The 24,454-nt window shown below is 34.1% G+C and overlaps 1 protein-coding gene and 1 long non-coding RNA gene across 6 annotated transcripts in view; one reads left to right on the forward strand and one right to left on the reverse strand.

Moving 5' to 3' along the window:
* CNGC15 (cyclic nucleotide-gated channel 15) overlaps window positions 1-24,454 on the forward strand; it is a 116,252-nt gene that overhangs the window by 54,834 nt on the left and 36,964 nt on the right. For 2 of the 4 annotated variants that reach the window (XM_089809072.1, XM_089809073.1), the window contains exons 10-12: window positions 1,698-1,910; window positions 9,065-9,357; window positions 9,640-9,751. In XM_089809072.1, the coding sequence (XP_089665198.1) occupies window positions 1,698-1,910; window positions 9,065-9,357; window positions 9,640-9,751 (618 nt within the window). The remainder of the gene's footprint in view (window positions 1-1,697; window positions 1,911-9,064; window positions 9,358-9,639; window positions 9,752-24,454) is intronic. The other 2 variants (XM_089809074.1, XM_089809075.1) reach the window with 1 other exon arrangement.
* Window positions 9,952-24,454, reverse strand: part of LOC149529018 (uncharacterized) — a 45,531-nt gene continuing 31,028 nt past the window's right edge. Inside the window, exons 2-4 of one of the 2 annotated variants that reach the window (XR_016358521.1) lie at window positions 19,306-19,379; window positions 10,465-10,523; window positions 9,952-10,345 (exon numbers count right to left, since the gene is read on the reverse strand). This is a non-coding gene — a long non-coding RNA (uncharacterized LOC149529018). The remainder of the gene's footprint in view (window positions 10,346-10,464; window positions 10,524-19,305; window positions 19,380-24,454) is intronic. The other variant, XR_016358522.1, reaches the window with a different exon arrangement.

Raw genomic sequence — 24,454 nt, forward strand, 5'->3', positions numbered from 1 at the left:
AGGCTCCATAACACCTAGAATGTCTGCCGAACCCACAACATCAAAAAGGAGACTAGGCAATTGACCAAATAGAACCATTGTCATTCCAATAGTTGACAGTGAAACAATTTGCTGACCTCAAAATACAGATAACAATATGGTATTGTTGTTCCAACACTCAGAAGTGCACAACAGAAACCACAATACCATCCTTGAATGATATTTAAGTCAATCAAGAAGCTCAACCTGTCTATGAAGAAGCATGCCTAGGTTTGATTTCATTTTCAGCAGACTCAACATTTGATATCTTCCACTTTGTTCATGTCCAAATCAGATTTAACTTTCCTCATGCCTAGCAGTTATTAATACACCAGTTCACTGCTCAAATCCCATACCTAGGGCATGACAATGATGATTCATTTCATTAAACACCTTGCTACAGAAATAACCTTGAGTGTCTCAATCTGGGAGAATCAACACACCAATATGGAAAGAAGTTATAGTTCAAACTTCAAACAGCTCCCAAGAATGGACACATAGGAATGAGAGATAAATCTCGTGCCCTGGCAAAGGCTAATACCAGTTTGCAATGTCCTCACTATTGTAATCATTTCGCCTAGCAGTATTATCTTACCTCAACCTTATGCCAATGCATGTCAATGAACGCTATGCCCAGCACCTTTGAATCACCATAACAATTCCAGCATTGAGATTTTCTTCATAGCTTTCCAGTTTAAATGTCCTCAATAACCTTCAACGTCCACCACATGAAGCCTAATATTGGCATCCAGGTCCAAGCTCCTTAAAATTTGTTGAAACAGCATAAATTAATCTTTGATGAAGACTTCATTCATAATTTTCAATTTGTAATCTTCAATCTCTCCACAAGAAATCTGTGGTCTCTCCAACAACCAGCTAAAGTAGAATCTTGCACTGCTGAAACTAGCAATCTCTTAGGGTTTTCAGCTCGAAGGAAGCTCTCCAAATTCCAAGGGAAGGAAAAAAAACAAGAATACTGTATTAGCTTCAAATAAGTTATTTTATAAAAACCCAAAAGCCACTTGAAGAAGTTTTTGAATTCCTGCTCCTTTAACATTTCATTCAAATCCAAGAAGTAAAGTGACTTTATTAATCTTCTGCAATTATTTAATCTTAGTCACTTTATAATGCTTTATTAAATAAATAAATTAATATTACCTATAGAATGCAATTTCGCAGATTATATTAAATAATTAAACTAAAATGCTTCCTTTTACTTGACCTTAGCCTATAGGAATTAAATAGGCTAATTAGTTGCTTTGGACTACTACTTATAAGGGGATATTACGTTCGTTAGGAACTGGTTGCTTGCTTGTTTCATAGGTACAATATTAACAATTGTGATCTATTAGACATTGATTGAATATTCTTTCTCAGAATTTATTTATGCACTTTCTTGTTGTGATGCGTGTTGGCTGGATTTTTGTTATTTTACTCTTCAATTTTGTATGTAGTTAAACCACATATTGAAATATTTTGGTTTTGTTATCTACATTGAGTTTGACGGATACATATTAGTTTTAGGATTTGATTTTTTTCTAAAGGGATAATAATTATAAAGAACCATGGTCCATAGTATCTTTCAATTTATTTATTCATTATAGTTTCTTTGTTTTTGTAATTGAGGTGCAGTGAGTATTGAATTGGTCATTCTTAAAAGATGTTGCTTTCTATTGCAGATTATGCAATGGCTTGTTATTCCTTCTCTAAGTGGTTCTCTAGGAGACTATACAAAAAATATGCTGCGCTTTATGGTGATCTTTCAATATATTCCAAGGCTACTTATGATTTTTCCACTGTCGTCAAAAATAGTAAAGACAACGGGTATGATGATCGAGGCAGCCTGGGCTGCTGCAGCATATAATCTATTGCTTTATATCTTAGCTAGCCATGTAAGCCACTTTCTAATTTTATTAGCCAACCCAAAGTTGTGCATTGATTTTTTGTTTTCCTAAAATAAGGACCCCAAGTTAATACTTTAAACTTTTTGCTTATGGAATACCAAATTTGGAGCGTGTGATAAATGGACTGGTGTAGACTCATTACCAAAATGTTCTCCATGGTTCTGCATTTGTCTTTTCTGAGTTGGTTGATAGTTTTTGTGGCAGGACTAATATTTCAGTTGGTTGTTGAATAAGTGGTAATATGTACAGAAATCAAGTCAAGTAAAAGAAAAAAAAAACATTGTAGGGGTTTTCCCTTTAATAAACTACTTATGCATAAGAAACATTTTATTATTAGAAGAAAAATTTGCATTACACTTTATAGAAGGTTAATAATATTGCAGAGTTATACTGTAGTCAATAGTGTAGTATCATAATTTTCCTGGCTGAAAAATGATACTGAGGAACATTGTCAATTAATCCAAGAAAACACATGTTGCAAATGGTGAAAGTTTCCAGAAGCATGAGCTACAAAATGTCTCTGATCCAGGTTCTGTTTCTGATATCTGTGAATATTCACAGCAAAGTGTTTTAAACAAGTTTACAAGACTTGAACTAGGTTCACACTCAACAAGATGATTTTGACCTGGACTTGGATGGTGCTCAGACTTGCCCAAGATTTGACAAATTGAAAAAACCATGAAACATAGAGATTTTAAAGGATTAAAAACTTTTATATACACCTTTCATTAAATAAACTTTAAAGACACAACAAACTAATCAAATACAAGCTGTTTTGATCATATATGCAAGTATGCATTGATCACATGAGTATAAAAGCAGAATTTAACTGAAGGAAACAAATTTTTTAGATAAATAAATGTTGTCAAGCATTTTGGATGTACAAAGCTTCTTGATTATGGTATCCATGGCATGAAAAAAATTATGATAAGGAGTCACGGACAGTGGTAGAAAGGAGCTTGTATCGCTTGGTCTGGCAACAACACAAGTCTGCAAATGTTTCTCTAGCCTTAGGACATTAACATCAAGCTACATTATACCATTATGATAATTTAATAATTTAATTATAATATGTCATGTCTACTGGGAAAATCACAGAAACCTCTTGGGATATAAATATTAGGAAAATGTACAAATACGATCTCCTGGCCCTAACAAACTATGCGAAATCAATGCTAAAAGTAATAGTATAAATCAGGTATTTACATATTTGCCAATACATTATAAACAGGTGTAGGACTGTTGTGGTACTAGAACTGCAACACAACTTTTCTCGGATCTTAGCCAACAACTATTAGTAGAACATTGACATAGTTTCTTTCCATATTCATAATCATGAAAAGGAAGTATAATAGCTATTTTACATGTTCATATGAAAGAGACTGACAGTTATAATCAGTTTTAACTGAATTATCTTAACTAATAATTAGAGGAGTATTCAATCAACAACTATGATGAATAGAACTGGCATCATAACCAACCGTTACTTAATGGTACGAGAGACCTTTTCTGCTAATAAAGATATGTACCTTTCGTAATCATATGAAGAAAGTTTTAGAACCAATACTATAACCAAATAACTGGAAAGAAAGTAACTGATTAAACGGCATTACCCATCTAACATATCCCCAACTTGAAATTTGCAATCTCATAAAAATAAAATACCCATTACAATCAGTATACAATCAGTATTCTACTATGAATTAGCAGTCTGATATAATATCAATATTCAATCATGAAATCGAAGTTTAAGTATAACTTACTCATTTGGGTTGTAACTCAGTGGTAGTTGGTGCCCCCATTCCCAATTTCATAACATGGAAAAGAGGGGAAGCAATGCCAGAGAAGGAATTGGGCACAGGGGCACCAACTATCATTGAGCCAATAGGTATGAGTCTTGACCACCATGGCTAAGGGAAAACGACTAGACAAGCAAGGGTATAGTAAGGGACTATCATGAGCTACCAATTAATAATTATACATTATAAAAAAAAAAAAAAATCACTGAGCAATAAATTAAAATGTGTTACCTTATAAACCGGATGATCTCAGAGCTTCCTGTTTGTCATGCCTTAATACAATAGTACCATGGTCTCTGCATATGCTTGCATATATATGTACACATATATGTATGTGTGCGTGAAATAGAATAAGACGTATGTATACGACACTTGATATACGACATATATGCTAGATACGCTGATGAAAATATCACGCATATGTACATATGCATGTACACACATATACAAGTATAGGTAGGAAGGATAAGATAATTATTATATTAAGGTATTTTCATGAGTTAATTTTATTCCTTGGCAAAAGTTTTATTATTTCAACTTGAGTGGCCACCTTGCTAATTATTTTATCAACCTTTATGACAATTCGGTGACCTCTTTGATTTTGGATGTGTGCCACATGTACCAATGGTTCTTGATTTCTTGTAACTCTTTCACTGTCACCCTTCTCTTGTTCTTTCTTAACCATGCATGAAGCAACTTATGAGAGAATATAGGCACCCAATACTATGGAGAGTTTCCAAGCATTCAAAACTCCCTGAATTGCTATCTTTCTCAACCACAATAGCCCTATATTTTTGCATCATCTCTCAATATGATACCTCTATATTTGCAACCATTTTTAGCTACAACAACTCTATGGGTTTTGTTAATCGCACCATAGTATCATTGTACAAGACCACTACTAAAAATCGTATTTATTGACTACAAGTGTTGTGAACCTCCATTGTTGAGAAAGCATTCAAGTCTACAAGTGCAAAGAAACTAATTGCTAGCAAAGAGGCAAAATCCATTGGCAGGTTATGCAATCTTTTTTTTAAATGTTCTTCCATTTGAATAAGAGAGTTTATTTTTAAATTTGGAAGAAAGGAAAATAATAAATTTGAAAGACATGTCTTTATTTTTCATAATGGTTGTGCATTAGTATAAGTCTTGAAGATCAATTTACAACCTGAATGAGTAAGTTATACTTAAACTTTGATTCCATAATCAAATATTGATATCATATCAGACTGCTAATTCATGGCAGAATATTGATTGTATATCAAAATGTTGAAGCCAAAACAGAACATGGAAATCATAATGAAATACTATTTTCATAACAGAACACTAATCTCATACCTGAAGTATTAAAATCATATCATGATATAGACTTTATAACAGATAAGATAATATATTAATGTCCAACAAAAGGCTAGCAAAAGGTCTATGGGACTGAAGGATTACAACAAGAAAGATGACAGCAGCAGGAGCACCAAACAGTGTCCGAGAAAAGCATACAACAAAACTAAGAAGAAGAAAAGAGACAGACAAAGGTGCATAGAGAGGCCAAGACAAAGACTAGGAGTCATTTCTTGGCAAAAAGAAATCAGTCGCAGAAGGATACGACTGCGAATGGATAGGAGCTCTGATCTGTCTATGTGAACTTGTAGAGGAGTGTCACTGATGCAAGAAACCGATACGGGGTCTGATAGATCTAGAATGACCAAAAGAACTAGTAGAACTAGATGGCCTTTTCACACCACACAAAGGAGATAAGGGTGGGAAAAATTCAATAATGAGATGAGTAGATGTATGTTGGTGAGGAAGTAGTGACTGTAAAGTACTATCATGGAGTAGAGTGGCCTCTTGAAGATAGAGTGTGAGACACCGCTGGTCACAATAATTGAAGAAATCTGAAAGAGAAAAACAATCCCGGAACAGACAGTAAAATCTCCCTCTGATCTCAAAATAGATAGGGTAACGAAAAATAAAGTGAGTCTCCGTGTCAACCTCAGCTAAAGTACACAACTTACAGATCCACTCTCCACTATCAATATGATGGTCGGTCTGAGCCCAAAGACGGTGAGAACCAACTCTGAAGGACTCCAGGGAGATACGCAAGGCATGAGACCACAGTCGAGATAGGTAACTAAGACGAACAATAATCCCATCAGAGGTCTCCAGAAAGTGCTCCGCATAGAAGGTCATCCTCAGACGTAAGCCACTAGGCAGGTTAGTCCAGGTAGTGATAATAACTTGTCTATAAATATCTAGTCTGACATACTCATTTAACTCTTGTCATGAGGGGAGGAGATGAGCAGGGGCATTCAACAAGAACTAGTAAGGAGGGAGGCGATCAATATTAATCCAAATTGATCTCAACAGAGAAGATGCCTATGCATACCAACAACAAGCTCAAGAACTAGTATCAAAACTTGCAGTAGCAATAGAAGAACAATATGCCAAGTAGGAGTATCTATCACATTCACCAACCAAATCCGCAAAACCACGCAAACAATGAAGGAACCAAATCAGATCAAATATGGCTGCAAGATTGAAGGATGAGCACCGAACTCAGCAAGAATGATACTAAGAGGAGTGAACCTGTGGCATCTCATGATGTGCCGTAAGAGCAAAGTTTGAACCCGTTCGATCAAGGCCCAATTAGAACCAAGGAGAGACAAACCCCAAACCACAGAGCCATAAAGAACCGTCTGTCGAACAAGGAAGTCCAAGAAGGATAACTTCGATGAGGTATCTTGAAAGTGGTGTCTAAAACACTGTTTCTCAAGGATAGCAAGAGAACCCATACCCTTATTAACTCTGGATTGAATCACCAGTCTCATACTGAAGCAGATCCAGAAAACTTCACCCCCAAATACATATAAGAGGAAGTGATCTCAATCTCCTGTCCCTAAAAAAAAAAGTGAAGATGAGAAGTCTTTAAGAAATTAAAGATCATAATCCGAGTCTTACCTAGGTTAACCACAAGCTATCTCTAATCACAAAAGGAAGCCAAACCATCAAGAAGCCCCTGTAAACTCTCTGGAGAAGAAGCAAAAATTCTATTCTAGTGCCAGCTTATTCAAGGACATCCCTTCATATGTCTCTAAGATAAGTGCAACACCCTCAAGAAGGATCAATAATTAAGATGCAAGTAGCATGAATCCTTTTGCTAAGCCTTAAGCTAGATTTGGCAGATGTAAATGGTTGTGGTATAACAATGTTTAGAACTTCACCCAAAAGATTCATCCAAGATGACCAATAAGGTCGGGATGGAGTGAATTGGTAATCATTAAAAAAGCGGGTTAGCCCTGCATGATAAAGAGAATGAAATCAGTAAATAAGAAATTAATGTAATCAGTCTACATTAATTGATTTAGCTCATGGTAGTCCATTGTATAGGTCGTGTTGCCAAGTCCAGCGATGTGTTGACATTTTAACACTAGGCTGCTCAATGGTTGGGCAGTGGTTTCCCAGGCCTAATCCTAGGGTAGGGAGGGTATTTCTCAATAGAGATTGTGTGGAGATACTTAAGGGTTTGCGGTTAGGAGTTTAGGCCCTTGGCAATGCTTCTCTCCACTAGATGCCAGGACTTGCATAAGACAGAGATATGATCTACATTCAAATATATTCTAGTAAATGGTATTTTATTTTTATGAAATTGCAAATTTCAAGTTGAGGATATACATTAAATGGTTAATATAGTTTAATCAGTTACTATCTTTCTAGTTATTTGGTTATAGTCATTGATTCTAGAACTGTCTTCATATGATTATGAAAGGTACGTATCTTTATTAGCAGAAAATGTCTCTCTTACTATTAAGTAATCGTTGGTTACAATGACAATTATATTCATCATAGTTGTTGATTGAATACTCCTCCAATTGTTAGTTAAGATAATTCAGTTAAACTGATTATAACCATTAGTCTCTTTCATATGAACATGTAAAATAGTTGTTATACTGCGTTCTCATGATTATGAATATGTCAAGTAACTATGTCAATGTTATGATGGTTGTTAGCTATGACCTGAGAAAAGGGGTTGTTACAAGAACCCTCCTCCTCAACACAGTCGCAAAATCCACATTACCTTATGGTTTGACCCTTACAAGATAAACAATGTTCCTTGCACACAACTCACCTTATAGCATTTAGTACGGTTTAGTTATAAATATTACCATATTAGTTAATTTGAAAGAGTAAAAATAAAATAAAAAATATCATTACTCAAAACATTTAATTTTCTATGCAAGCACACTCAATTCAAAATGGACAAATCAATTTTAACCAAGTTTCTACCCTACTCCAAATTACAAAATAACTATGGGTGTTCTATTAGTGAGTTTTATGGGATGTGAATAATCGTTGGTACATAAGCCCGTATTTTCGGTTCTTTGTATCAGTTCAATAGGTCCCATCACATGATCTGGTCAACTCTATATTTAGGCAGTAGGTGATATATATTATATGGAATGATAGGATAAGTGATCCTTGTCTTGAGAGATCCTTGAGTTACAACTTTTTCCAGTAGAATGTCTAGTTGACCTTTGGCAGTCTAGCCAGATCAAGAACACTATGGCTACCATATTGTTTCACAAGAAAAGTGGAACGTGTCTTAAGGCCAATCAAAAACAACTTCATCTATTTTTAGATTCCCTGATCCATGGTTCTCAGTCACACTCAAACTCCTGGAAATCATGTGTTGTTTTCTTAAATATATGGTGGCTGATGCACGAGTTGAAATATGGCCAAAGAATGAACAGGGACAGCTTAAGGTCATGATATTGTTTTCTTTTGCTATTTTATTCAGTCTTGCAGAGTATTCAAAATAGAGTACACTACAGTTTACAAAATTTAATATTATTTACAAGTCCTTTGACAATCAATGCTACAATCTACTTGTGAAAAATTGAGATCTCTCAAGTTACATTGGAACTTGAAACAATCACTTTCAATACCGCTTTATTTTATTTTTATTGCCTGCACACATGGTGTATAAGTAGATTCTGTATGTGCATATCAGCAGCAGCTATAAAAAGTAGAAGATTCTGAGATGACCTATGATTTGTTAATTGGGGATAACCCCTGAAGAGAGCTAAAAAGCCTTAGGTGATGCTTATCAAAAGTTATATGCACATAAAGATCTTGAACCTAAATTTGATCATTATATTTAGCACTGAGTTTCTTCCAACTAATAGTATGCTTCTGTAAATTAAACTTGCCATTCATTCAACAGGTGTACAAATTTTCTTGGACACTGCATTAGAAGATAGAATTTTAGGAGAATGATAATAACATTTGTAAAATTTGCAGAAAAGATAATAACAATCTAAATAACAGTCAATGGTGTTTCTCTTCTAGGTTCTTGGAGCATGCTGGTACCTATTGGCAATTGAGCGCCAAGATTCCTGCTGGAGGCATGTTTGTAAATCTGAAAGGCTACAATGTATTACTAATTATTTTGACTGCAAAAGTTTGAAAAATGAGCTGAGGGATAACTGGTTCAAATCAAGTAATATTGCAGATACCTGCATAACTGGAGAAAATTCTTATGAATTTGGAATTTATAGAGAGGCCCTAAAATTAAGTACTGCTTCTTCGGGGTTTTTTAGCAAATACTTTTACTGTTTATGGTGGGGCTTACAAAACCTGAGGTGAGATAACAAAATGTGACTCTATTTTCTTAGGATGTGACAATCAGTTGGGTGTGGTAGTTAAAAAAATGTCTCATCGTATTTCATAATTCCTAGTGGCTAGTAGTAGAGTATATGTTAGATATTCTTTAACATCAGTGCGTAATGAGATGCAGCTTAATGCACAATTTTATTTTTGCTAGAGTTAGCGGGTTTTATATGAATTTAGTGTGTTGTAATTATATGCAAGATATAGTTACCATGTACAATGTATAAATTCATGAATCATTTTCTACTTTGCAGTTCTCTGGGACAAAACCTTGATACAAGCATCTACGTTGGAGAAATAAGTTTTGCCATTGTAATTGTCATACTTGGTTTAGTTCTCTTTGCACTTCTTATTGGTAACATGCAGGTAAGCAATACAATATGCTTCCTATGCTTCTTGTTGTTGATTGAAATAATATCTGTACACAGCTTATTTAAAGAGCATTGTGAAGGAAAGTAGAAATGAATTAATGATCACCAAAATTTTATATTTGTGGGGAGACCGTGAGAGTTTTGTTTATGCCTTTTCTGGGAGAACATATTCATAATTCAAATGATAAGTGAGGAAACATGAAAGAATAGATCTGTTATTCTTGATGCCATTTGAATTTTTTAGTTCTCAATTATCTTAAATTTTGAGACATTTCAGTATCCTTACTTAGCAGACTGCCATTCTGACAAGTGTCGCTTCTCTCTGTATATAAGGAGTCCCCCTTTTAGAAATTTTGAAATGTGCGAATATTGAACCCTTATACAAATGTTGTCCTGATGATTTTGTTTACAATGCTGAAAATACTTTGATATCTTGTACACATATAGGACACTAAGTTCTACAAGTTAAAAGCTTTCATACCATTGAGAGTAATCCACCACAGGAACATAAGTTGATTGATATGCAAGCTTGAATTTCCTTTATCAGTAATAGTGCAGCTTAAGATAAAAGAGATTGGAGTGATGTTCACTGCAATAGATGATAGAAATGCATTTCAAAATTTCTTGTGGAGAACATAAAGATAACAGAATCATGCTTTAAAATTTACTAAATATAGATATTCTTATAAAGGAATATCTGCATGATACCTTTGCTTGAAGTAGTTTAAGAATTTATCATCTTTCTTACTTGTTCGTCAAACCTATATCTGTATGCAAATTAGCATATCCTTTGTTAGCTCTTTTCTAGTGGATTTTGACGAGAAAATCAATTATTTTATATCAGCTTTGCTACAGATATGTGACAACAGTCGCATTGTAAAACTTGATAGTTTGATATTTCAATGTTAAATACTGGAGATTTGATTTCTTTAAAAAGAGAAATACAAGACGATGTTTTAAACAAAACAATTGTTAATTAATTGCAAAAAAGGAAACTAACTAATACAACTAAACCTGCTAAAGATGATCATTAGAAACATTACATTATAGTTCTAACACCCTCCCTTAACGGTCATCAAACAATCTACAAACAAGCATAGAAGGTCGCTCCTTTCTCTTTAGAGGACTCCCTGACATGAGTTTGTTGCTGAGATCCTCCCTTAATCCGTAGAACTTTTGGATATGACCAAGAGTACCGGAAGTCGTCCAAATTGATGTTGGGTGACAAAGCTATCCCTTTGAGATCAGTTGTTGAAATTGACAAAAACCTGAAACAACAATTTTGTGGAAAAATTGGCAAACCCTCTAGACATGATTTTGTCAAAAATCACAAAAATGTTTGTAGATGTTTGCCCTGGCAACTCTAGGTGTGACCCAAAACATGATTGTGTGAAACCAAGATTTTTATGGAAGCAATTTTCAAACCCTGAAACTGAAGTTTAGAAAGCATCATTTTTTTTGGAAAAAAGGGTAATACCCTAAAATAGGAGCACCTAACATAATTTTTTGGGAAAACTTAGAAAACTTTTCGGATGGGAACCGGTGACATTTAAGGAAAAAATCATGCAAAATTCAAAAATAGTTTTTGATGATAAAATTGAAAAAACCAAACGCGATTGTCAAGAAATCGATTAAAACCCAAGATAAAATTCAAGACAGATTATATACAAATCTTATTTTCTGAGATAATACAGTAAAAACCTTGTACAAAATAATTTTTGAAGAAAAAATTGCACAAAAACCACAACAATTTTTAATGGACAAATTGTTAAACCACTGTGAATTTTTCAAGGAAAAAATCATTAAAACCCACAATATAAGTTTTAAGGGCAAAATTAATAATTATTAAAACCCAACACATTTTTTTGAGAGGAAAAAACTAATTACAACTCACCCACAAATTTTTCCAAGACGAAGAGCAAAAAAACCATAATAATTTAAGGGACAAAATTATAAACTCAAAATGATCTTTTCAATAAAAGAAAACTGAAAAACCTAAGATGCATCCACCAACCCTAGTTGTGGATTGAAAACCATCCATCATGAGTACCAAAAACCCCAAAAATTCTTGTCATAGATCTGAAAGATAGAGGGTGTTGCCCATGGGCTTTACAATAGATGCACACAACACAAGCATTAAAGTCTTAGAGATTTTCTATCTTGAGAAAAAATACCAAAAATCAAGCAGCATAAAGGCATTAAGGGGCCAAAATAAAACCCTTTGCATGCATAGACAAAAGGGTAACAATGGGATGCCATGATCACAACTTCCAGTGCATAGAAAAACCATTGACTAAGATCCAACATAGAGAAAAACATACAAACATGAATTTAAACATGGGCACAAAAAAATAGTAATGGAAATGCACAAAATAGCTCTTGAAAAATTCTCTCCAAAACTCAAGCTCCTATCAACACTAAAGCTGCTGCACAAAAAACTTTGCCTTCAATAAAATAAAGCAATGCCCTAAACACCAATGATGTAGAAAGAGGTCATGATTTTTTAGTTTAAAAATTCCCACATTTTTTAATTCAAAAGAGGACGTGATTCTTAGTTCAAAAATATCCCACAATTTTTTAATTCAAAAATTTATCCAAAGGCAAGAGACCATGATTTTTTCAGAAAACTTGCCAAGTTCTAAAAACCCCATTGATTGGCTTTGATGCGATCTTATAAAACTTGACAGTTTGATATTTTGATATTAAACAATAGAGATTTGATCTCCTTAAATAGAGAAATACAAGATGATGTATGGAGGGTTTATGTTATCTCAAAGATTCTTGGAGTTTGGACAATGTTGTTACATTTATTTTTAGTAACTATTCAAATGAATGAATCTTATTCCTTGTGTTTGTTCAATGGAATCATAAATGAAACATAACTAGAAAAATATATTCTAGTATAAAAAATTGGAAGTTTGTATTTTTTACCACTTACTGAATAAAAACTAAAAGATAATCTAAGTTGAATTGAATGAAACCTCATTGAGGAAATGCATTTCAAACACTGTGTTCCAGCTGCTCCTTGAAGGTGTCCCAGAAGTGCTGAGATATTGACAAAATATAGTCATAGATGACCACCAATATGAAGCTTTAATGTTGTTATCTACCTCTAATTTGGCCACCAACCTGATAAATACATGAAGACCTATTTATAATCTGCCAGTGTTTCACAAACTAGAGTTATTGCACTAAAACACAATTCTAGTTTTGAATCCTCAAGCCAAGTTGAAATGACAATTTTCAGAAAACATCCTCACATAATGAGCTCTAATGATCCCTTAGGGCATTTTATAGAATCTTCTAAAAAGATGAAACAATCTCCACCCTTGTGTAATAAACCTTAGCCAGTTATAACTTAATCAGTCCTCAATTTCTTTCACAATTCAATAGCTTGACATTTTGCCAAACATTTGGCAAGCAAAACTCTTTTACCAATGTCATGAGTTCAATAATTATGATGTAATGTCAATAAACTTTTCCCAACTAGCTAAGACATCTATCAAATTTTAGAATAAACTGGTCATTGAGATTTGTAATGGAAGAATACATTAAAAGTTAAAACACTGATATATAATTCTGAAATAGCCAGTAATTCACTCCAACTTTGAATTATTCGATAATACGATAAATGACTAAATGAGACCTGTCACTCCTGGCTCAATTCCATTTGTAATACTTTATTTATCGAGCTAAATGACCACAGTTTACAAATTAAAAATCAAAATAGAGAAACATGGATGATCAAATTCACTGCCAATAGTGCCCAGCTTCTCTGCCATATAACTGTGGCTCACATTTGCAGGCGGACAATCAGAAATAAAACCAAAGTGGGACACTGGATGACAGCAGGGAATGATGACTGGAGTTTGGTGTTTGAACAGATCCACCAGTTAAGGGATAGCACCCGAAGTTCCCTTTGATTGAATGCTCAATGGAACACACATGAGTTTGGGAATGAAGTCATTGTGGTGCAGCAGACAAGGCACCTGATATGCAGAATTGAAACCCACCTTGCTCCAAGATTTCCCACACGTTTTCAGCTTCAGAACACACCCACACCTAGTTGCTGGAGTCTAATGCCAATAACAGGTATTTGGCTTAGAGATAAGCAGGAAAAACCTCACACAGATACCATCGAGCTGGTCATCAAGATTGCCAATGAAAGATGCCGAAATGCTGATAGGATTGCCCTTAAAACTTCAGTACAATTCTCTTCCTAGATACAGTGGTGACAGTAATGGAAGATTCTCACAATACTTCCCAAATATGCAGATTGGCCTCCTTAATTTGCAAATGGCAATGCAATCAAAAACTCCAAATAATATCTCCCAACCACAGATGATCAAAGTACAGGAGATTCAACAAATAACCAGATAACTAGAATATAATTAATTCTCAATGCCTCAGTTGTGAATTACAATGCACTACTCAGTCACAAACCCTTATCCTTCAACAAGGGCATATATCATCAACCTCAGAAATCGTCACAAAAACAACAAAAGAAAATAGACAAGTTGGATAATCGGATACTTTTCTCTTCACAATGAGCCCATATTTATAATCTCCAAAAGCTGCTGTTTCCCAAATGAAACTCCACTTAAGAAGCTTCAACAACACAACATCACTCTATAACATATATTATTTATAAAGTGCCATTAAAATAATGAAACTTTAATAATTGAATAATAAATATGAGCTCACAAAATAAATAGCCCCCATCCACTATAGGTGATGACCAACTACCAACGCCACCAGTTGCACTGCCAAATATGGCAACGGTCCAAATTGGAATTACTAAAAGTAAATCCGCAACTGAGATCCTCAAATTACACTTTCAGCTCACAAGGGTCGCAATGATGAACTGACCAAGCCTACTGCAATGACCTACCAAAAACAAGGTTACACCGTAATAGTCCACCTTTTTATCCAATGCTCCAACATTAACACCTAAAAGTAAGCGCCAATGAAGCTCCTTGATGCTGGGCACCCACCTTGGCTTTTTGTCATATGTTTTTATTAAGTCAATTAAGTACATGAAAAGAGGGGGTGACAAAAGTCCCTTTCCTAGGCATCAGTTAAAGTTTTCTAAAAAGACATGCCCAACTTAAAATAACTTAAGTTCGCTTAAGTTGCATTAAAAGACATGTACTCAACTTCAAATCATAAACTAGAAAAAGCCAAGGACTTCAATGATGCTGTACACCTCTTCCTCTTGGATAATCCAAGGAAAGGACAACCAATTATTGCTAATTGTCTTCCTCTATTGTTGGGGACATTATATATTCTATATCACAGGTTTTTCTAAAAAGTTAATGTTCCCTACCAGGCTCTCTAATTTCTCTATTACCAACTCAGTAATGTTGTCGAGTTGCAATTATGATTATTGTAGCAAGGATTTTAACTGAAATGATAGGGGTTGGAACAAATCATACTTGGGGCTTCTCCATTATTGTTTAAGTGTTGACATTAGGTAGACTAATGGTAGCATCTTTATTTCTCAATTTAAGTATTCAAGGAACTTGCTTGATAGGTTTCATATGTAGGATTGTAAACCTGCTTGCACACCTATAGAGAAAGGAGTGAAGTTGTCAGCCAAGTCTGATTCTCCTCTTGTTGATGAAACCACTTATAGACAACTAGTGAGCAATCTCATCTATCTCTCTACTGCTAGACCTGATCTCAGTTTTTTAGTGAGCTACATTTCACACTTTGTAACTGCCCCCAAGGTGGATTATTGAGTAACAGCAAAATGTGTGTTGCACTAAGTAAAGTGCACCTTTGATTATGGAATTCTTTACACTAGGAGTCATGATTCCAAACTCAATGGGTTCACAAATTTATATTGGGCACGTCCTATTGATGACAAGACATCAACTTCTAGATATGTGTTTAGTTTGGGATTTGGTGCAATCACATGGACTATTAAGAAGCAAAATGCAATCTCACTCACCCTCATAGAAGATGAGTATTTAGGAGTTGTTAAGGTAGTGTGTGAGGCAATTTGGCTTTGTTGGATGTTGGCAGATATGCATTTATCTCAAGTAGGCCCAACTCCCTTGCTCTTTGATAATCAGGGAGTGCTCAAACTTTCCAAGAACCCGGTCTTCCATGAAAGAACTAAAAATGTGAATGTTGATTGTCACTACATTCAGCAGATGGTTGAAAAGATGGACAATTCACTTACAGTATGTTCCAACAATGAATCAAACTGCAAACATTCTCACCAAGCCTCTTGGTCTAAATAAGTTTGTTAAATTTAGGGGATAGCTTGTTGTTGTGGATAAACTGACCATAAGGGAGGGTATTAGATTATCCAATTTATTGTAGATAAGATTGTTTCTTAAGTTTCTTATTAGACACTTTCTATTTTGTACATTGGTAAAATTCTTTATAATGATATCTCAATCATTTTGTTAATACAACAAGATTTTTACCAATAATAATGACAACATCACATTGAGTGATTTTGTGATGGGCACTTATGTGTATGATACCTTCTAAATATGGGAGTACCCATGGTGGACATCATGTTGAGAGATTATTAATGACATTGCGTTGAGTGATTGCATATGAGGGCTTGTTTAAATGCTTATTTCCACACATGGAAATAGCCATGGTAGATGTCATGTGAGTGAGTCCATGACATTATGACATTGAGAGATTATGTGATAAACTCATTCCACAAATGGGTGTAACCATAGATTGAAATATTGCAGATATACTTGTGATAGTTCAACTTATTGTGAGAAGTTTCATGAGCCAACAAACTTTGTCAAGTTCTTGCGTCGAGAAGTTCAAAAATATCGACAATATTTTTGGAAGTTATTGGCCATAAATTGCCAATTTATCTCCCATAGTTTCAATATAGACTATGATGGCCCAACAAAGGGCAAAACATATTTTTTGTTTAGAAGAAAATGTATGGAGAGAAGAGAAAGGTTTTGGAGGAGAAAGGTCATTTGAAGCGTTCTAGAGGGATTTCTTGTGGATTTGAAGAAGAGTTTCTTATAGTTTTACAAAGATAATTCACTATTTTTAGTTTTCTTTAGAGTTCAGACTATCAGATTATGCCTACAACCGATCAACATTCCACATGAGGATGTGATCTTGTACCCTATTTACATTTAAATAATTGTAGATCAGCTTGTTTGGTTTGTTTTCTCATTTACTAACTCATTAGATGCATCTCCTCGTTGAATTTTGCAAAACAATTGCATTTCTAATTAAATTTTAGCGATTTTAAGTTCCCAAGAAGTTTCAACTTATCTCCGATATTTATCGATGATTTTTTTGCCCTCGGCAATAAATTGCCGATAATGATATTTTGAACTGTTGGTGTAGTCATTGTGTGTATCATGTATAGAGATTCCATAACATGGATATGTGGAAAGATACCTCCCTAGCTAAGAAGGTATGCTGACATAATGTAGCTGTAGGATGTAACATCACATTTTCCCTAGCCTTAAATAAAAACTATCATATCATTGAACACAGTTACTTTTCACGAGAAGGTAGTTACAACAATTACTTTACACATTTAGATGAAAAAAATCAATGGCTATAATAGGATAACTAAATCCTAAACAATTGAAAGGAAAATAATTGATTTAACGATATTAATCATTTAAACATATCTTCGACTGAAATTGCAATTTCATGAAAGTAAAATACCGGTTAATAGAATATGATTGAATGCAAATCATATCTCTATTTTGTACAAGTTTTGGCATGTGGTGGAGAGGAGAAGCATTGTCAGGGGCTTAACCTCCCAACCGCTAACCCTTAAGTACCCCCACACAACCTCTACTAAGAAAGGTATGTGGGACACCCCTATCCTACCACTAAACATCCTAGTGTTAGAGTGTCATTCTACAACTAGCTTGACAACAAGAATTATACCCTTAAACAGCCATGAGTTGACTTGGTTTGGTTTACTTGTTTAACTCCATTTCCTTCTTAATTTTGAACTGATTAATCACACTTTGATCTTATAGGTTATAATCACAAACATTTTTTATCAACCCACAATGTTCATCTTGATCTTGCTACTCATCCTGGATGAATCTCGATGTGGTTATCCAAGATTCTCAATTAAACTTTGTTTCCTACAATCAAGATTTTCTTACCTAGCCTGGGTTTATAAAAGATTAATAAAAGAAAGGTTTGTGATAATTTTTCAGAACAATTACTTGACTCTAAGTGTTCCCTCTCTTATCTCAAAGGCATATAGATGATGCCCATATATAAGTTGCACAAGGTTGGAATCCTTCTAATTTATTTTTAAGTTTAGAGAGAGTAATCATAATAGTAATCAACAGATAAATTCAGACCCATCTTGTATACATTTATTCAATTTGTCTTATGAAATCAAGACATTCAATTTGGACCTAGTCCATCTCACTCTATCTAATATATATAGCAATGTTTCTTTCAGAAATACCAAACTAGAACTTCCAGAGCCTTTTAATATAACAAGAAGACAAGCGAAAAAAACTGAGAAAGAATGCACGACCTGATAGAGGTATTATCACCCTCAAGTGCTGGTGGAAAATTGCACTACCTAGCACAGCTTTTAGACTATAGTATACCAGGCCTCTAGGAAATCGCAAGTCTCAATATGGATGCAATATGCAAATATAAATCAACAACACTATGTATGCAATTCTCTATTATGAAACATTGGAAAATATAAAATGCAAAAATGTAGGTATGTGTCAATGACACTATGGATCCAAGGGTATTGATATGAACAATGGTAGTTCTAATCACAAATCTCAATATGGAGCAATACGCAGATATTTATTTGAAAGTCGCATGTAGCAATATGCAATCCCAATTATAAATCCACCTAATATGGACGTGATTTTCATTGGTACATTAACAACATCGTGAATGCAAATTACTGATAAGGGAACGATGGCGAGATGCAATCACTAGTAAGAATTAAACGACAATATATAAGAAAACATAGTTAGGGAAAATAGTCACCAATACGAAAATCGCAGATATGGAATGCCTTTTCTAGTATGAAGGAGAATCACATAAATGGAGGGTGCTTGTCATTTCAACCGCATGCTCGATTCAAGACTGGAGTCATGAGCAAGGAGCAAAAAAGTGGTAGAAAACATGATAAGTTTCTTGCCTTAGTATTTATGAGCCATTAAACTAAATGAGCCGAAAGACAAATGGCCGACGGAAACAATATTAATTAAGGTTGCTAGAAAAGAAATATAAAGGCCGGATAGAAGAATTAAAAATATAGACCACTGGAAAAAAGGATCGATGACAAAAAATAATAATATTAGAACATTACCAAAAAAGGTGGAAGTAACAATAAAATTATTGGTATAGGAGGGAATCATAATTTTACTCCTTATGATTATCATAATGATACTTAATTAATATATATTACAATTGTATCATGCTCAAGAAGAAAAAAATTGTTAGCTCATTATGTGTGTCGATCGGGTTAGCTCGTAGTGGTTATTTTGTATACCTTAGCTTGCCAAGTCCTATTTCTCGGCCATGGTTGTTTAGGATCCATACCCGTTAACTCAATGGCAAGTGGTACCCTCATGCCAATTCACTTTTTAGCAATGCTTCACCCCTTCTTTGCACTCCTGCAAGAAAAGAGTTTACCATGGCAATAAGATATTTCTTATCATTTAAGGAAATCAAAATTATCATAGCATATGATCATATTAGCCAACCATTTCCAATTCATATATTGTCATAACGATTAACCAATATTCCATTTTCCCATTAAATCATAACGAATAACCAACAGTTTATTTTCACATGAAACCATAACAAATAACTAATTTAACCAATCATTCAACTTCACATGAAGCCTCAGCAGCTATAAAGGAACATTTAAAATTGAGCCAAAAATTGGGATGTAACACAAGAGATGCTTGTAGTAGTTGTCTCTGTGATATGATTTTGATCCTCCTTTCTGTGTGATGTGTTATGCTGCTGCCTATTCATCTATATTCTCTCACTTATCTAAACAACTAGTCGTATCTCCATTAACATCATCAATTATCCTCTCATTGAAGATGGATGGTTCAAGATGATGAAGAGCCTTCCCTTTGTTGATAGATGGTTCAGGATTTTGAAGAGTCTTAACTTTCGTTGATGGACGGTTGTAGAAAATGAAGAAACACCTTGCCTAAAGGAAGTTGGTTCATTTGGCATGGAAACCTAAACTTGAAGAGCCCTTTTTTGTTTGATGATGATGTTTAATTTAGCATCGGATTTGCAATAGGCCTCATGTAGTTCAAAGGTTATTCTGGTATTTTTGGGACAATCATTCATATTCAGTATTGTTCATAATCTTGAACATATGAATACATCATCTACTATTTATCAAAGTATGGAGCTGCCAAGGATTGTTGTATTGATGAATAAAGGACTTAATAAAAATATGTATGAGTTCTGATTTGCAAAATAACCTTTTGTGAAATGTTTGTAAACTTTGCTGACTAAGTAAAGATAAAGGACCCAATCTTAGTAATGATTTGATTGCTGTTTTGATTCAATTCCTTGTTGTTATGCAAATGAATGCATAGGCATGAGGTCTGAATAATATGGATATGAAACTGATCGATCTTCCAATATTATGGAGTCGAGTGTCCAAATCCATATAGTTGGTGATAGGAAACCTTCCAAATACTCAACACATTGTAAGATTCTTTGGATTTTAATTCCGAGTTTAATTGATTTAACAATATAAGTCTTCAATGCCAATAAGGTGACTGCCCAAGGAGCAGATTTGATACTTGACATGTTATAAAAAAAAATCTCCAATGGATATGAACAAGGAATAAAGGTGATTCCTTAAAATGTTATTGAGACAGAATAGGAACATGTTTGATAATCTTTTGTTCTATCAATGTTGGTAGTCTTCCCTTATGTTCCCTTCCCCTCTTCCAATCAAATGGATTTGGTATCTATTTATATCTTGTAAGCCCTAAAGGTCGCATCTTTTGAACTTCCAAGGGACATGACACTTCTTCATAGTACCAATTGCACCCTTTGGTCTTTAAATGAACCGACTCCTGTTCTTTGTCCCACTCTTCCTTTAATTGATTTACTCCTTATTTGCATATTTAAATCATTCCTTTTGTCGGAGTTTGCAGCTGCGATGGAGATCTTTATCTCTGGGCGTTGATACTGTTATGCTCACCTTCAGCTGAAAAGAAGATTTATGATAAGTTGTAAAATATTAAATATAATGACATGTGTCATTCAACATGCATTAATGCATGGAAATATTAAGAGTTGTATTTGAAAATAAAGAGTTATTGAAGAGACCTTCGGTTAGAATGTGAAGAATCTCTCTTTTATTATGTATAGCACTTGTAGCAAAAGGCATTGTACACTTGAATTTCATTATCAATAAAATGATCTTTTGTTGTGTGTGGCTCGGTTTTCCCCGTAATTCTCGAAGGGTTTTCCCAGGATATATTTGTGTGTCTCTTGCATCTTTTATGTTTATTCCTTATTGCTATTTATCTCTGTTTTTGGGTTAAATCCAACACCTTTTTCTTAATGTGGAAGATCAACCTATGAGGAATTTTCCTTGGCAACCATATTAATTGGTTACATGAATATTTCTAATGTGGCAAGATGTTGCTGATAAAGATTATAGTTGTTTAGTATCTTATTGAGGATCTTCTAAGATGTGATCCCAACTTATCAATACTACTGATTTACCATATGAACCTTAGTTTAGACATCAATTACCGACTCCAGTTCTTTGTCCCACTCTTCCTTTAATTGATTTACTCCTTATTTGCATATTTAAATCATTCCTTTTGTCGAAGTTTGTAGCTGCGATGGAGATCTTTATCTCTAGGCGTTGATATTGTTATGCTCACCTTCGGCTGAAAAGAACATTTATGATAAGTTGTAAAATATTAAATATAATGACACGTGTCATTCAATATGCATTAATGCATGGAAATATGAAGAGTTGTATTTGAAAACAAAGAGTTATTGAAGAGACCTTCAGTTAGAATGTGAAGAATCTCTCTTTTATTATGTATAGCACTTGTAGCAAAAGGCATTGTACACTTGAATTTCATTATCAATAAAATGATCTTTTGTTGTGTGTGGCTTGGTTTTCCCCATCACTCTCGAAGGGATTTCCCAGGATATATTTGTGTGTCTCTTGCATCTTTTATATTTATTCCTTATTGCTATTTATCTCTGTTTTTTGGGTTAAATCCAACACCTTTTTCTTAATGTGGAAGATCAACCTATTAGGAATTTTCCTTGGCAACCATATTAATTGGTTACACGAATATTTCTAATGTGGCAAGATGTTGCGGATAAAGATTATAGTTGTTTAGTATCTTATTGAGGATCTTCTAAGATGTGATCCCAACTTATCAATACTGCTGATTTACCATATGAACTTTTGTTTGTTACATTGCTTAGTTTAGACATCAATTACACCTCCATTCTTCATGGCAGTCATTATTAATTATTGTCTATCAATTTACCATTGATGCCGTTGTAAACAAATGATTCTTAATTCTACTTATGCAGTCTAATCATAATAGGTTCATATGAATACTACGTTCATGTATTATATAGATTATATTATATATATATATATATTAGAGTATTAATTCAAAACAAGTTATAATTACATATTTTAATACTTTATTTTCATGTTATTATATCTATTGTATTAATAATATATTATATTATTGTATATTATACTGTATAATGTTTTATTACTTCCTTTGATTATCATATTAATAATATAACTAGACTGTAATAAATTATATTATTAGTTATTAACTTTAATTTTATTAATTTATTATTTATTATTAAATCCTACTAGAGAAAGGGGTCATTACAATTATTTTTTTATAAACTTAATGTATTTGTCTACCTTTGTGGGAGCCAATACACCTATTAAAACTTTTATCCTCTTGTATGTCCATCTAACTTAGCTACCTGTACTGACGTATCTTTCACCCTATAGTATGACAATCTAGTATTACTACCAGTATCAACGTTGCCTAAATCTCTCTCCCGAAGACTATCTAGCCTTTGCTACTCGTACTAGCATGATCAAAGTTGCCCTATCATATGGCTAGCTAGCCTTTGTTACTTGTATTAACACAGTGAAAAGCACCCTATTGTATGGCTATCTAGCATAACACAATTTTCTACTCATATTGATGTACCATAAGCAATCATTATCTTATCATATCTCTTTCATTTAGTATACTTGTCTGAAGCTTACGCACTAGATACGAGATCATGCAACAATTTAGAGATTTTTCCCAGGGGTAACTCTACGTGGACAAAAGACCCTCAGGTAAGTTTTCTCTACTTTAGCTCACATCTTCTATTATGACATGCTCACTAAAGTGGGAGACAACATGTAATGTCATAAATTACACCTCGTATAATTCTTCATTACATGATGCCTCTACCTTCATTGAAAAGAGAAATTCCATGTAAGACTCCATGTCCTTCAAACTGTTTTGCCATTTTCCTATCCAAATTCTTGACCATGCAGCATGTTTTGCTAAAATCGTGCACTAAGATGTTCATGTGGTGCACATTTGTCTCATAAATCTATTTTGATGTGTAGGTGGCATTAGGACATTACAACTTCCATCTTTGTAGTGTAACCCATCTTTTCACCTCTCACTAATGGTAGGAGTACTTTGGCTAGGTTAAAATATCAAATTTTTCCTTCATTTCACTCTCTTAGCATTTTTGGGTCTCTTCTTGGTTATTCTTGACTTCTAGTAACCTTCTTCATCATCTTGGACAACTCATAACATTTTGGCAATCGTATGTCGCATCTCCACAACCTTCATCACCATCTCATCTTCATCCCATTGAGCTCCATCTTTGTGGCTTCAAAGAGGAGTTCACTTGTCTGACTTTTCCTCATTTCATTTTCACATATCATATTGTCTCTTGATCATACTCTTGTTATTTCATTTTCTTATTGTCATTTATCTATCGTCTTTTGGTTGTCTATCACTGATTTGTCTATCTATTTCACTATGGTGGAGGTGGAAACACTAAAACGAGGACTTGATTGAGGCAACTCTTCAAACATCCCCAACATTTTCCCCTTCTTGTTTGCATGTTTTGGAGGAAGAAGCAAAAGCTCTTGGAATTCTTCTACATCCTCTTTTGTAAACCTTCTTTTCCTCTCATTCTCTCTTGTTATAGTTTGCTTTATAGCTATTTAAGCAGTTTTACATCTTGTACTATTCTATGTTGGTCTCTATACTCTAACTATATAGGACATACTTGTACCACATTGTCATCCTATTGTGTCCAAGCCAATTAGCTCACAGAGTCAAGAAGTTAGACTTGACAATTTTCTTTTTTGTTACTTGTAATCAATATATTCATATATGTTAGTATAGTCAAGTTTCAGTTTCTTTGATTCACATTTAGCTTCGCTAAGTCTTAAGCTCTACTTTATCTATTTTTTTTCTTGATCACCCCAACTCATGAGAGCATTATTTTAGTGAGATTACGCAAGGGACGACTCATCCTTTAAGATTTTATCATTTCCAAAGGTAGCGAATTCTCTCCACATTAACAATGCATGTAATGTGTGTATACTTTGAGTATGATTTGTGTCACACATTCATGTGTATACTCCATGCATATTTTGTGTCTTCCATCATTCATGTGTATACTT

The sequence above is a fragment of the Cupressus sempervirens genome, chromosome 11 (genome assembly GCF_028749045.1).
Source record: "Cupressus sempervirens isolate cs-2001-9-10 chromosome 11, ASM2874904v1, whole genome shotgun sequence".
Lineage (NCBI taxonomy): Eukaryota > Viridiplantae > Streptophyta > Pinopsida > Cupressales > Cupressaceae > Cupressus > Cupressus sempervirens.